General features: G+C 47.6%; 4 protein-coding genes across 4 annotated transcripts; 3 read left to right on the top strand and 1 right to left on the bottom strand.

Moving 5' to 3' along the window:
• Positions 1-960: 960 nt before the first annotated feature.
• F4813DRAFT_387494 (uncharacterized protein) lies at positions 961-5,378 on the top strand (the record flags this gene model as incomplete). Its single annotated transcript, XM_049246566.1, has 4 exons — positions 961-1,036; positions 2,215-2,335; positions 2,644-5,296; positions 5,367-5,378. 4 exons carry the CDS (start codon positions 961-963, stop codon positions 5,376-5,378), a joined length of 2,862 nt encoding a protein of 953 aa, XP_049101345.1.
• Positions 5,379-6,341: 963 nt separating this feature from the next.
• F4813DRAFT_352724 (recombinational repair protein) lies at positions 6,342-9,326 on the bottom strand. Its single transcript, XM_049242548.1, has 2 exons — positions 9,078-9,326; positions 6,342-9,011 (listed from the first exon to the last, which is right to left on the bottom strand). Coding segments are annotated over exons 1-2 (2,409 nt in total). The 5' UTR covers positions 9,080-9,326; the 3' UTR covers positions 6,342-6,604.
• Positions 9,327-9,729: 403 nt separating this feature from the next.
• F4813DRAFT_331526 (solute carrier family 25 member 45) lies at positions 9,730-11,039 on the top strand. Its single transcript, XM_049241136.1, has one exon. It carries the CDS (start codon positions 9,944-9,946, stop codon positions 10,835-10,837), a length of 894 nt encoding a protein of 297 aa, XP_049101343.1. The 5' UTR covers positions 9,730-9,943; the 3' UTR covers positions 10,838-11,039.
• A 2,166-nt stretch (positions 11,040-13,205) lies between these two features.
• On the top strand, positions 13,206-15,434 carry F4813DRAFT_401507 (heterokaryon incompatibility protein-domain-containing protein; the record flags this gene model as incomplete). Its single annotated transcript, XM_049248415.1, has 5 exons — positions 13,206-13,269; positions 13,300-13,553; positions 13,587-13,906; positions 14,087-15,108; positions 15,157-15,434. 5 exons carry the CDS (start codon positions 13,206-13,208, stop codon positions 15,432-15,434), a joined length of 1,938 nt encoding a protein of 645 aa, XP_049101342.1.
• Between the last annotated feature and the right edge of the window lie 10 nt (positions 15,435-15,444).

Here is a 15,444-nt window from a genome sequence, read left to right as displayed (position 1 = left end):
TTTCGAGAATCCAAGGAGGACAGTAACATGTTTGTGTCAAACTTGTTTATCGTTCTTGGTATTACTTGATCCAGCTTGGTTTTTTATCCCGTCTCCATAGGATGGAAGATGGAAGGATAAGTCATGTTCATGCATATTATTAAAAAAAAAAACCCCCCCAAAAAAAACCAGATCATGTTATTCAATCGTCTCTTTGCATACTTTCAATCCGGCATTATCTATCTGCATTAACCCATGCATGTATGTATAAAGAACGCGGAAGGATCAGCGGGGGATGAGGATTGCTGTCAGCTGTTTGCTACCAGTGGATATCCGAGTCTAGGTGCATCCTAGGTAGTGTAGTGTATATTCAGCTGCGGCTACGACCGTGCTGTTCCAGAAATAGAACATAATGAGGCTATGGTGGACTAGCCGCGATATTCTCCATCTGGCTTGCATTACAACATGAGGCATCGTACCGGCTGTAACACCTGCATGGTAACTTTAAGCATTGATGAATAAACTAATAAGGCAAATGATTTCATCTTTACCCTGCCTTTTACCACATCTAGACAATGGAAGGATTGCAGAAGCTTCATTTCGCTCTTGATATCAACTTCCCTGGCTATGTAGACAGCGGGAATCTCGGCCGTCAACGTTGGAGGGTGAGGTCCCTTCATCTTATTTCAGACGCTGCCATCTGTTTCCCAACTCCTACCCAGATTGAACCCAAATATGTAAATATATGCCTGATAGTTGCTAGGGTGAATATGGTTTGGGATCTAAATTGTAGACACTTAAGAACCAGCTGCTTGGACTTGTGCAACTTTGACTAACTTCACTAACAACTCCCTTACTGCAACTCTCACTATATATTATGACCTTGATTCCCTGCCTACAAATCGGCAGTACTCAACATCGGCAACAGGGATTACGTAGTCGTTAATTAGACTAATACGATTGCTTTGCGTACTGGTGAAGATGACGACGGAGGCTCAAGCAGGTAACGCGCGGCCGAGGACGCCAACTGCGGACGTGCAGCCCAAAATGGATCAAGGTATGTAAACAGATCCCCTTTTTATCCCTTCCCTTCCACAACACCTCCCTATCATCACCTACACCACCCATGAGGCCCTGCACGGATATCGATTTAAGATTTGTCGGCTCGATGGATGCCAATGGACACCAATGGACACCAATAGACCACTACCGGCTGGACCCTTGGATGTTAAGATTCCGGAACCGAACCTTGAAGTAACGATCCGTGATCCGGGACGATCGTGCAGTCATGCAGGAACATATGCGACAAAAAAGCCAACTGTTGCCTAACCTAGAAGACAACCCTTCATATGTTGGAATACGATCTGACGTATCTGGGTTATGCATTCACTAAGGAAACTGGTGACGGGAATTAACAATAAGCGGTTTTTATTATGTAGAGCTGTCTTTTAGGGCCGTCTTTTATTAGAGCTCTTTTACTAATGATGCCCTGACTGGCCGAGACTGGTACCTATAAAAAAATACTCTAAGCTCAGCACCAAGGGGCTTAGCAAATCTGTCTAACCTATCTGGGGAAGTGGCGGTAGGTTTGGACGAATGTACCTGAGCCCCCCTCAGTGGTGACATTTCAGTCTTAATCAGGAGCGTCTGGACCATCGCGGAGCACTTAAACAATCGTCACCCTTGAGAGTTTTAACATTATTCAGAATCGATAAATATTTCCCCCTTTTTTATTTATTGTTACCGGACATGGGAAATTGAACTCATCAGCAACTTTACCTGACTCTTACATATTCTCCGAAATCCATATGCCATATGGTCCTGGATCCTAGGATATAGGTCTTACTCTTACCTTCAACTGGTCAGGTCGGATCAAGACGATCAAAGGGTCTTGTAGGTACATACTCCATGTTAAAGAGGGGAGAAACAATTGACCATAGTTAACCCATAACTCATAACTCATAACTCGTTACCCATAATCCATTATTACCCATAGCCCACAACCCACAACCCACAACTCACAACCTATTGCGTACTACGGTTTTTTGGCCGCCACTCGGTCGAAACCAGGAAAATAGGGGACCCCGCCACAACAACGGATTCTTCCTTTACCAGTCAGATCAAAGTACTTCATTACATTTATCATCTTACGCCGGTCTGTAGCCGGACTGGCGTGACCCATAGGCCCCCAGGAGCGGCAGGCTGACAAGTACATTTTTCTTTAAATTTATGCAGGTTCTCTCCAGCCGCAGACAAGCGAAGACGATTTCGAAATGCCTAATTTTGGAGCTACCTTCTATCCAGGGGGTATGGACGACTACTACATGCCCGAGGTCCTAGCCCCGTCACCACAAAGGTACGTTTCTTAAAGACTAATCTAACATTACCTATTACCTCTATTACCTCTATTACATCTATTGCCTCTAAGACTACTTGCCTATACATACACCTATCTATCTACACTACCTATGTCTTTACCTGCATCTTTACTTGTCTCTTTACTTACCTCTTTACCTACCTCTTGAAACAATATCCTACTCTCAGCCAACAGCATGCAAGACATCTATCTCTACCTATGCAACATCTCTGTGACCTGACCGTCATCATCTGACCTGACTCAACCTGACCTGACCTGACCTGACCTAACCTTTTCGCACATAATAGGGTAATGCCAGAAGTGCCCGAGAACATGCAGCAAGGCCTCCAACGAATGGAACTAGAAGCTCGATCAGTAAATTCGTCGTCGCAAGCACCCGGATCCGGTCCGCGACATTCTCGCGAGCCGTCCTTGTCCACCGTGCTGAACACCAAAGTCAATAACTTTGGGCAGCAATACGGGAGCAATCCTGCTGCCGATTATAGTCCCGCATCCAATTTCAGTCCATTCCAAGAAACTCAGGATCGCGTTCCCCAGTTCGAGAGCGACCTTCGAGATATGCGCGAATTACCTTCTTTTTCGCCTTTCCCCAAGGTTCAAGGCGAGCACATCCCTCCTAGCGATGAAGAGAAGGAGGCCGTACTAGCCGAGAGTCGCCACCATGTACTTCATTCCAACGACCCTAACATGCAGATTTGCTGGGCCCGCGACGTCCTGTCCTATGTTGAGATAGCTGCCGAAGCTGCTCTCCGGGAAGAGGAGGCCACGCGCAACCCCAACGACCGAGAGCTACCAATGCGGACGGCAACGCCTAAGATTGAACACGAGCTGCGGATCGACGCTATTAACATAATTAGCTATCTTGCAGACCAGGGACACCCTGAGGCTTTATTCATCAGGGGCAAGTGGCTAGAATTCGGCAAGTTTGGTAAGCGACAAGACAAGAAGGAGGCGTATGCTTGCTACTCAGCCGCCGCAAAGTCAGGATGGGGTCGCGCCGACTATCGAATCGGTATGCTATACGAAAATTCAAACGATATGGAAAAGGCTCTGCAGCATTATCAACTTGGCCTATCTACGAATGATTCCGCAGCTTCTTACCGACTAGGCATGATCAACCTCTTAGGTCAACGGGGCCAACCCAGAGACATCCCAAGGGGTTTGGATATGATACATATCGCTGCTGATACGGCCGATGAAGATGCACCCCAAGGTGCCTTTGTATATGGCATGCTCATCGCAAGAGATCTCCCGGACGTCGCCATCCCCGAAGGTGCTCTACAATACGACGTTAGTATTGCACGACAATATATCGAAAAGGCTGCCTATCTCGGTTTTGCTAAGGCCCAGCTGAAGATGGGACAGGCTTACGAATTATGTCAACTCGGTTGCGATTTCAATCCGGCACTATCGCTACATTACTATGGCCTAGCTGCTAGACAGGGCCAACCTGAAGCGTGTCTAGGTGTTAGCAGATGGTTCTTGTTTGGCTACGAAGGGACATTTGCGAAGAACGAAGGGCTCGCGTTCAAATACGCCCAGCTAGCTGCCAAGGCAAAACTACCAACCGGAGAGTTTGCCATAGGCTATTACTACGAAATTGGAATATCGGTTGAAAAGGATTTACGAGAAGCCCGAAGGTGGTACGAGTTGGCGGCAGATCATGGTAACAAGGATGCCGTGGACCGATTAGAAAGTCTATCACAATCTAAGACGTTGTCGAAGAAGGACCACGAGACGACGGCGCTGACGCGCATCAAGTCGAAACATGGCTCGCAGAGGGGTCAAAGACCTGAGCGATTCAAGCAACCGCAGAACCCTATGCCGGCGCTGTCGGAAGACCAAAATTCGCCCAGGGTATCGCCGCACCCCTCCCCTAGAGTACAGAATTTCGACCACACAGACATGCCAGACCCATCCCGACTCGCTAGTAGCGGTGGTAACCGACCTCCTGCTTTCACCGTCAACCTTCCGGACCGACCGTCATCAGCAGCTCCGTATCCAGAAGATGACAGGCCGCCAGCCTTATCTCTACGACCCAAGTCTGCTGCTGTACCTTACCCCGAAGACGATACGGGTGGAAAGCCGCAACTTGCTCCTTACTATAACTCAGGCATTCGGCCGTCGAACGGGCCTGTTGCGGACCGGCCAGGAAGTTCCTTTGGGATTCGTACGCAATCTCCTGGTAACGGTGGCATGCGTCCGTCCCATTCAGCAGGCCAGTTGCCTGTCCCTCCAGCTGGTATGGATCCCAACCGTGGTCGCCCAGTTTCCGCCGGTTGGGGATCGCCAGGTCAAAGCGGCTACCGACAGCCCAGCCCTGGAAGGGACCCGAGAGCTCGCCCTATCACGGGGCAATTCGATCAGCGACTGCCCCCGGCCGGATATGACCCGCGACTTGGACCTGGCCCCGGCCCCGGCCCTGCTCCTGCTAAGAACCCTGGACCCAACCGACTCACGAAACAAGGGCCTCCGCCCGGCCAGTATCCGGCTGGCTATGGTCCGAGGGAGTCATCTATGCCGAGCCCCCATGCCCCTGGTCCCCGGATCTCTACTGCTCCTTACGACCATGGCGGGCGGGGTTCAGGCCCTTCATCTCCTACCATGGCTGGTGGCCTAGGGCCTCGCAATAGCTCCATGCCGATGCCTGGAGGATTACCTCAAGGGGGTCCCGGCGGCCAGAGAACGTCAAGCGGCGGCCGAGGAAGCGGTGCACCGTTGAAAGACCGTCCTAGTCAGTTAGACTACGGTCGCTCAAGCGCTCCGCCCCAACAGGCCCAGGCTAGACCGCCGTTATCAAGTCCGCCGCCAACATCTGGTACTCCTACCTCTGCAGCATCCGCGCCAGCGCCCGCCTCCAAACCCACATCTAAGACTAACCAAGGGCCTGCTACTTTTGAGGCGATGGGTATTCCTCAGGGAAAGCAGAACGACGATTGCGTAAGTTTCCGGCTCTTCCTATCTTCTAACCCTTTACCTCGGCCTCACGATTATACTAACTCCATCTCAGGTTGTCATGTAACGGGACAAATATATTGTGTCTGGCATAGATTGGTTGCGGCTTTCTCACTTCTTATCATGATACCACTTTCTGTTGAGATGCCGACGAAATTTCTAACCCCTTTTTATCAAGATGGCGGATTGTGGGGGAGGCGTGGCTGGACTATGCCAAGCTGAGTCAAGCCGCCTGCTAGGTAGATGCAGGATGTCGACGCCTGGTATTTGCATTGTAGATCATGGCGTTTACTTGGAGGCGGACCTATAGATGGATAGGTAGGTAGGTATTTGCGCAGGATGGTCTCTAGTAGGAAATAATTCTTGCTGAAGATGGTTGTATACTGGTTCGTCTGGTGTAAATACGGTACCTAATGATGGATCTCGTGTTGTGGATTTGACAATAGACTCGTTGCCATTATTTATCAGCGAGATGTATCGTGTCGTGGACGATGTGAGAGATGAGATGGAAATAGCCTTGGAAGTGCCCGTGGCTTCATCTGAGAACTTGCTGCTATCGGTACGGATGAGTGCGGATGCAGCTGACGAGGCGGATGAGGAACTACGGTTAGGATATTAGCAGTGAGGAAGTCGCCTGCTAAGTTTCCCAAACTAGGTATTGATTATATTATGGTACCTTTGTCCCAGCAGTCTCGATGTGATTTCTTAAACGTATCGACAAATCTAGTGACATTTTTATCAATACGTTATAATTTCTTATATTCATGTTCATCTATCTTCTTGATTAAAGACTTAACCACCATAACGGATTTACAAAATAGTACGATCAAGTAATAATCCGATACCGGGTATCAGCACAATACCTACTACCCTTCGCTATTTAGGTCAGCACCGAACTGTACGTAGTATGTTGCATATAACCCGGGGACGCTTGAATATAAGTGAACAAGGCAACGAAAGGTAGGATTTGGGAGTGTTAGTACTACAGATGGGCGGTATGCACGAGGCAACGGTTCTTATAGATATATTGGCATTGGGAGTGTCACAAATTTACAGGAGCGGTAGAAGCAAGACTTGGGTTAATATATCCGTCAGACCATGGCCTCATTAAGTACTCTCGTAAAGCCTCTCATGATACACTATATTGCCATGCAGCAAGCAAGTCTACGAAGCAACGACGCCATGCCATAACACCATACCATTGCAAATGCCGCGGACCAATCCTCCAGCGCCGTTCTATCGTGTCAAAACAGCGCCTCGCACATTTCTCTTTCCTCGTCCCTAGCAGCCACCTTAATGCGAGATATACTGGAACACGGCCGAAACCTCCTTCTCCCCACACTCCTGTCGCAGCAGCAAATCCTGTATAGGCTTGAGATCCTTATTGACGAAATGATTCCAGGTACTCGTGTCTCCATACAGCAGCGCTGGTGCCTTGATATACTGCCGTCCATCGGGTTTGCACCTCTTGCACTTGAACGTATCGTGTGTGTCACTTCGTGTATCTGGTCTGTACTGGAACAGTTCTCGTAGACTGTCTAGCGAGAAGTGGCGTTCTACATCTTCGGCCGAGTCGACGACGCACGACGACAATGATTGCTTGTGACTCTGGCGCTGGAAGATCTTCTCCTCGATGGTTCCGGTCGCGATGAACCGGTACACGAAACAGTCTTTCTTTTGCCCGTCACGCCATACACGGGCTAGCGCTTGCTGGTCGGCGGCAGGGTTCCAGTCCGGGTCGAATAGGACGAGGCGGTTGGCACCGATGAGGTTGAGACCGCAACCACCAGCTTTGCTGGATAGCAGGAACACAAACTCGCCGCCGTCCGGGTCGTTGAACTTGTCGACGAGCTTTTGTCGCTTACTGACGTTCATGGTACCATCGAGGCGCAGGTGGCCATATCCGCGGTGTCGGCAGAGTTGAGAGAAGAGATCAAGGGTCTGGGTGTAGTTGCTGATTAGGACGATCTTGTCGTTCGTGTCTTGTCGGATACGCGCCAGCATACGGTCAAGCACTTGCATCTTGCCCGAGTACCACGGTTTGATGTCTCGATCGCGGCCGCGTGCATCTTTTGGCGCGTAGTCCTCGGGCCAGAACTTCTCACATCCTGGTAAGTCTTCTGACAAATTGAGCAGATCTGGATGATTGCAAAGTTTTTTGAGTAGGGTGATGGCCTTGAGGGGCTGACTTCCCTTGCCACGCAAGAGAGCTTGGATATCTGGACTCTTGATGAAGTAGTTATATAAATCTAGCTGGAAGGGAGCAAGATTGCAGAATACGACGTGCTCGTATTTGACGGGAAGATACTTGGATAGAATATCATTCGTTCGTCGGATAATGAATTTGTTGACGATGCCAAGCAACTCGCCTAGACACTCGTCACCTCTCTTACGATCATGTTCGCTTGCATCAGCATCGCGGCCTCGTAGAATAGGAATCTCGAATCTCTTTCGGAATTCCAGTCGATTGCCAAGTAAACCGGGATTTGCGAAACTAATTAGAGAGAAATATTCAGAAAGATCGTTCTGGATAGGTGTACCAGAAAGGATGACTCTTCTCGTGACTTTGAGGTTGTTTAGAGCTGTGAACGTTTGGCTGTCTCCGTTCTTCAATCGATGACCTTCGTCGCACAACATCAGACCGATTTGAGTGTTTTTAAGCTCCTCAACATTCAGCCGAAGCGTCTCGTAGGAAACTATGATTACTGGCCGCGTAACTGCGCGACCGCTTGCAATAGCCCATTGACGAAGCTGTCTAGTTAATTCCTCTTTAGAGGCCTTGCCATCAATAGCGAAAGGAGTGATAGCATCCGCGCCAAGCCACTTGGTAAGCTCGTTTGCCCAATTGCGAACTAAACTAGATGGGCAGGCGACAATAGCCTTCTGTATCGACGTCTTGCCGGCGTCGGGAGATTGCTTTAGGAGAGTCCAGAGAAGCGTGATGCATTGAAGCGTCTTTCCGAGACCCATTTCGTCAGCCATAATGCAGCCATTGGCCTTCTCGTCGATCATGCCGGTAACACATTTATACATAAACTTGACACCCTCGATCTGATGTGGCCGTAGCACTTTGGCGAGTCTAGGGTCGATGACGACTGGCACTCTTGGATGTTCACCGTCTACCTTCTTCTTGATGCCTAGAATCTCGGCTAGACTCTTGTGAACTAAGGGTGCGTCAAGCTTTTCTCGGGTCGCATCCTTGACTTCGTCGCCTTCCGATTTGCTAGTCTCCTTCGGCTTATCGTCGATAGTCGGGTCGTGGAGCACAATAGCAAACTCGCCGCTCGGATCGTGCAAAGGCTTGGCGACAAAAACAGCTCCCTGCCTTAAGCCGAGTGTTGGCGGAGGACGGTTGGGGTTATAGGAACCGTTGTTCTTATTGATCAGAGGTATGCTAAAAGCCTTCCTAAAGACCTTGTCTTTATCCTTAGGCTGGAATACGGGGAAGCGATTGACATCTCGATTTGCTAGAGCTAATCTATCGGCATTTGTGTAAGGCTTATCTTCCGAGTCATCGCCACCAGCACCTTTATAATCGACCTTCCTCTTTTTCCGAACTGGGCGATCGATAGCCGGGGAACTAAGAGCCGCACCGGGACATCTGAATGGTTTAAATAGCTGGTCCTTTGATTGTTGCGAATGGAGGCGTTTCCCAGGGGTGTTGTTCGGCTTTACCAGCGGAGTAGCGGGTGCACTCGCCCTATACAATACAATATTAGTAGTTGATCCATATCAATGGTATTAACTAGAGAGAATGGTTAAATACATTATCTTCTCCTCACACCTAGCAGTTACTCTGCAAGAAAGTGAGATGTATTTTGAGGTATGGCCTAGCGAATTAAATGATGTATAGAATTGGGGTTTGCCACTTGACGGCGACTTATTAGAAATCAATTAATCTTAATCTACCTAAGGTTAGGCATTTTTACATTTTGTTGACTTGAGGCAAGCGCGTCGCGCCTTTGCTGGAACTGGCGGGGAAGTGACACCAAATCACGTGGCTAGTTCGTCTTCCCCACATATTATATTAATTGAATGGAGCTCAATTGAATGCGAATGCCTTCTGTTCTTATGTAACTTGCAATCATCACCTACAAAGTTACTTTTCGCTCTTTTCCTTAGACCAGTTCATCCTATCATTCTATTAATATTTCAAAAGGTTGTCTTATATCCAAGGCTACTTCCCCAAGCCATTTACGAATAATACCCTATTTAAATAGTTTAATAATCAGCTCCACTATGTATTTAGAGCTATCCGTCACCCCGCGTTGACGCTTGATCACTCTAGCATTGTTGGTCGTTCCTCAATAGCGGGGTTTCTATTTGGTATATTCATTTCACTTACTACCTTTGTGCTGATCTCACTTGGTAGGCTTATCAAAATCCGATTCCTTAATGCGCCATTATATTTAGTAGAGATCTGACGTGAACTGTACTTCTCTTCTTTTACTTTTTCGATAAGGACTTTCAACCTCTCAAGTCCCCATGTCACTTTCCGTATATATTAAGTTGTACATAGCTAGGAGGTGACAAGAGTGAGACAATAGGTTATTGTTTCGAGGACTTAAAATTTCAAAATTCCGATCTTTATGAGAAACTAGCCGTGGTCTCATAAGATCAAGTGTTCTGGCTATGTCCGCAGACTTCTGGGCCGGCTATATCAGCGGAGCTGTTGGTATCCTAATCGGAAATCCCCTAGACCTTATTAAGGTGCGGCTGCAAGCGCGCGAAGGCATACCTAATCAAACGGTCATATCATATGTCCGACAGTTCGAAAGCAAGTCGGCTCTAGTAGCCGGGACTGCTGCACCTGTGCTCGGCTATGGCGCTCTAAACGCTCTCCTCTTCGTCTCGTATAACCGCAGCGAAGCCGCTATAAATACTGCCTTGAGCTGCCAGTCAAACCTCTGGACTACGTGGTTCGCTGGTGCCGTTGGTGGCCTAGCAACCTGGGCCGTGAGCACCCCAACTGAGCTGATCAAGTGCCGTGCTCAGTTGTCATCGCCTCCAGCCTCGAGCTGGAGCATCGCGAAGCAGGTATTCAAGACCGAGGGTATTAGGGGGTTATACTTTGGTGGTGTTATCACAGCGCTGAGGGATAGTATTGGGTATGGATTCTATTTCTGGTCCTATGAACTGAGTAGCAAGTGGGCCGAGTCCAACCGACAGAACGCCCCCGACTTCTCACAAGATGCAGCAAAGGTCTTGCTTTGTGGCGGTCTAGCTGGCATTGTCACCTGGGTTAGCATATTTCCTCTTGATGTCATTAAGACCAGGGTTCAAGCACAAGCTTCTGATGCTACGAAAATGCCTCTGCTTAACTCCCCTCTGTCAACCCAAAGGCGCCTAGGAGCGATCGAAATTGCCAGAGCCGCATATAAAGAAGAAGGCATGCGAGTGCTCTTTAGAGGGTTAACCGTATGCAGTGTTAGGGCCTTCATTGTTAACGCGGTTCAATGGGCCGTTTACGAATGGATCATGCTTGAACTTGGCAAGGGAAGGCATAAAAAGCTAGAGCCCATCTAGACCAGTGGACTTGTCTGCTCATGATATGGGGATTAGGTTGAGTCTACGACATTTTGATGTCACGGCCGAAACGAGTATATCAAAGATGGACGAAACTTGGAAGTCAATATAGCAAGTCAACTGTGACTAATTGAATTGCAGGTGACTACCTAATTGCAGGGGAACTTATTGGTCCGTTTGAAATCAACGAGTGAACAATAGTGGCGTCTCCGTCATAAAGATTGTGATGCCATAGTAAAGCTTTGAGCGACAAAGCACTCAACCCAATCCTTACACGCCTAGACTACTAAGTCAAATGTTCTTCATCCCTCCGAATTTGATCAGCCTTTTGTTCCAGACAGCGTCATCTTCATCTTGATCCAGCGCTTAAGGCGTAGGATGGGATGGCGTTGTGGGCAAAACTCCTAGTCCTCCTTCTCACTGAGTCTGGCTTCTAGCATGCTGATGTGTTCTTGTAGAGCAATGTTCTCTCTCTCAAGCTTCACGTTGGCTTGGTTGGAAACGAAGAGGGCCCATTTGCAAGCTGAGATCTCCCGGCAGGTATCACTTCCGAATGATTTCAAATCGTCTCTCATTTCGTTACACATTTTCGCGGTCTCCTCTAAGCCAGTCATAACAACATTCAGTTGACCAAAAACCACACGAAGTTTATCTTATACCTCGATGTATTTCTCCTTGTATGTCTTTTTGACCTTGGCGGGCTTTGCCGGGGGGACCTCGTCATCAGACTGAAATTATTCAGCATACGTAGCTTTTGAGATAGGTAGAGCAAACAATGGAAGGAGGAAGAAAGGAGACAGAAAAACTTACCTCGGATTGTGCAAGTTTGCAAGGACCAGCGGGCGACATCGTGTCGGACATGTTGTCAAAGTCCGGATCTGCTTTCATTAGACTAAGAAGATAACTCTAAGGATCGTGTAGGTTGACTTGCCTTGATCGTCTGGAGGACAGAGGGGCATTTCAGTGGAGAAACTCGAGATCAGAGTGAAGAGATTCTGGCGTCGACAACAATTTGAGGTTGTAGACGGGAAAAAAATGAAGATGGGACGGCATTCACGCAAGAAATTTAACTGTGGATGCCTGCGTGAACGCGTGACTATGAACGCGATACGTCTAAAGGTACCAGCACAATTAATAATTGAGCTGACGCTGGCTGCCTAATAGAAATATAGAAAGTACGGACCGTAGTGCAAGAAGATGAAGACGGTCACCCCGCGACGTGATGCTGCAAGTACTCACATGGAGTTTTGATACCTACCTAGGTACCTATCTACGTATTTATGTATTTATTATGGGATGAATTAGCCAAACATTGTGCAAATCTGACAGCTGGCATATATTTTAGAGAATTACATTTGCAATATGCTACTTGAGAAGGGCTAATGGGTTATATCGTTGCTGGTTCTAGCCAGGGGCATAAATAGCCCATGCATTGTATTTTCTTGAGTTTTTAAAAGAAATATTGACTTGGCTAAGCAGAAGTATGATATTTGAATCGAGTTAATAACTTAGAATATTTAGACAAAGCAAGAAAAGTGATAATTAATATTTAAAGTAGACCACGTTCTTAAACCTTCACAAGTGCTAGTGAGTGGGATATCCAGAGTAGTAAGTGTTTAGTTATACGTAATTACCAGTTGTTCCTATTGCTTGTATTGTGATGACAACCCCTACTCTATCATGATTAACTGGCCTAGCCTTTTATATTATACCTTACATATGGTAATCTTTAATAAGTCGAAATATCCTTACTGGGGCCACCCTAGTGGGGGCCACCTATTTCCCATATAAAATCAACAATTTGGCATATTTATATTTAATTTAAAAGAAAAAGAAAAATATACGGTTTTTGATTTTAAATAGGATATAAATATGCCAAATTGTTGATTTTATATGGGAAATAGGTGGCCCCAGTAAGGGTATTTCGATTTATATGCATCTACCATAACTTGAATTTAAAGCCTCAGTTAGCATATCATTATAACCATTTAGACCTTGGTACCTTAATATGGTTAAGTATATAATATTACGAAAACAGATCCTGCTCAACTACCTGTTGTACGCCATCGGCACGAACAGCGAATGAACCAAGTGGCGGTGGGTTATTTCCCCCGATTCCTGTTTTATTCGTGACACCACGAGCTTGGGGGAAAATATAGATATATAACCCCTCGCAAAGTCCTACTCGGGTATGTTGGGTATCAAGCTATATATAGCTACAACTTTGAGATTCCCGATAGAAACATCTCGCTTCTCAAAAACAGTGGGATACGAGTTCAAGTATCCTTTGCTAGAGATTATTCGACCTACTACGTACCGTTTCTCTGGTTAAGAAGCCATCCTCTTGAGCTGTGTAGGACTGGTAAGAATGGCAGTTGCACGCCTGTCGACTGCAGACATCGTGTCTTCACTACAAAACGCACTTCAGAAATGTAAAGAACTCCACGGCAGCAAATGCGAAGTTACGCCACCAAAGCACATACCAAACTTTTGGATTATCGACACCCAAGAAAACTGCCTCGTGCCGGGCAATTCAGTCGACAAATATGTAGCTCTTAGCTATGTCTGGACGTCTCCACTAGATACCACCAGTAACCAGACACCTGCACAGAGATTGATGCTCCAACGGGACAAGTTAGATGATTTCAGAAAGCCTGGATTTCTATCTTCCGAGTTAGGGGTGGCTGAAAAACTACCCAAAGTTATTCGGGACTCAGTGGACTTCGTGCAACAATCCGGCGTGCGGTAGCTCTGGGTTGATTGTCTCTGTATCCCTCAAAACGACGAGACCACCTGTGACAATGTCCTATCGATGAGGGACATATATTCTGGAGCCCATTTCACGATCATAGCAGCGGCGGAATCATCGGGATTATACGGGTCGGGAGCTGGTATTGACAGAGTTAAAAATATAGATGGCCTCCCTGGTGCGGGTAGCCTTCATGGGGCACTGATGACAACACACTGGGCCACACGCGGATGGACGTTTCAGGAACAAATGCTTTCCACGAGGTCTTTGGTTTTTCTTAATGAAACGGCATTCTGGGATTGTCAGGGTGATGTGTGGTGGTCTGAATCTTTGATCACCAGCCAGGAAGCAGGCGTTAGAAAACTCGGTACGCCAAAGTCGGGCAATATGACTTTGAGATCAAGACTTCGAAGCCAAAAGGACTACACGGAAACAAGGATCTACAACGAAAATAAACAATTATCACAGAATCTTGTAACCTCGTCCATACCCAACTTCAGGCTCTACATGGAGCTGATATGTCGGTACAATCATCGCAATCTCACATACGCCCAGGATGCGCTCCCGGCTATTTCCGGTGTATTTGATGCGTTGACATACGGGTTTTCGGGAGGCTTCATCAGTGGACTACCAGCTATTTTTCTTGACTCCGCTCTTCTTTGGCAGCCTTTCGTCAAGGCGAAGAGGCGAGTTTGTTCTGAGGAGAAACCTGAATCGTCTCCGCCATTACCATCCTGGTCTTGGGCCGGGTGGCAATGTCTGATAGACCCAGCAAGCCTAGAGAGCGGTCTAGATTACGAGATCCGAGGCGAAACTTCTAGGAGGACTAGGAAGCTTGTTGATTGGGTTGGCTCGACCACCGTGGCTGACGAGTGCAAGATACTCGAACCGGGAATACTAGAGCACTATAAAGGGTTGCGGGATAACCCTTCCAATAAAGATTTGCCTAATGGGTGGTCCTACAAAACAGAAGATACAGACTCTGCGGAAGGAGTAAAGCCGTATACACCCACAAACAGACCAAACAGCTGGTACTCCCATGATTCAGACGCTCAGTCTATCTTTCGCTACCCCCTGCCAATGACACATGTCCCATCAACCGTCGGAAGCCAAGGGTATAAACGCTTCCTCTCCTGCACGACATCGACAGCTACATTTAACGTCCGGAGAGTTCTATATCCTCATCAGAGGGCGCAGCAATTGCTTAGTAGCGGTGCCATGCTTCGTATTTCCGTCTTAGACACGCAGCTATACAAGAATGAGCCCGAATTCGAGACATATTGCCCTGTGATAACCCTCGAAGACGAACAAGGGCGCTGGGCTGGGTTACTTAGAGTGATGAATGATAATGAAAATATCAAGGCCCAGCAAACAGTCGAACTCATAGCTATCTCTCAGGGTAGTTCAAGCTTTATGGAAGCTGCCGTGGCGTACGAGGAGACGGTTGACAGACTGGCCTGCTACCAGTTCAGGCGCGATCACTGCCATTTCGCGCTGACTGAGAGTTTCCAGCAGAAGATAGGTGAGAAGGAATGATATCCTGGAAAATCTAATGCTAACAGTGTAGTAGCGTATTTTGGAGATTCGAGATCGGAATGTTATAAGAGTATGGAGAAAGAGGCCGACGAGCGGGATCAGGGGCCCTTTTTTCTCAAAAACATCAACTGTTATCACTTCTATGATGAGGAGGGGCTACCAAAAGAGTGGCGTCACGAGAATTATGATTTCTACAACGTGCTCTGGGTCGAAAGGAGAGGCGATTTCATGGAAAGAAAGGCTGCGGGGCGGGTGCCTAAAGCAATCTGGGAGCAGAATCAAGGGGCGCTACAAAGCATCAAACTCGGTTGATGCTTTAGGG

Source organism: Daldinia decipiens (genome assembly GCF_022478715.1).
Source record: "Daldinia decipiens strain CBS 113046 unplaced genomic scaffold F4813scaffold_9, whole genome shotgun sequence".
NCBI lineage: Eukaryota > Fungi > Ascomycota > Sordariomycetes > Xylariales > Hypoxylaceae > Daldinia > Daldinia decipiens.
The sequence above is the reverse complement of the archived record's forward strand: the minus strand, read 5'-3'. Positions and strand labels throughout refer to the sequence as shown.

Excerpts from the sequence above, each read along its gene's own strand:
- F4813DRAFT_331526 (XM_049241136.1), top strand. The coding sequence starts at position 9,944 with ATGTCCGCAGACTTCTGGGCCGGCTATATCAGCGGAGCTGTTGGTATC.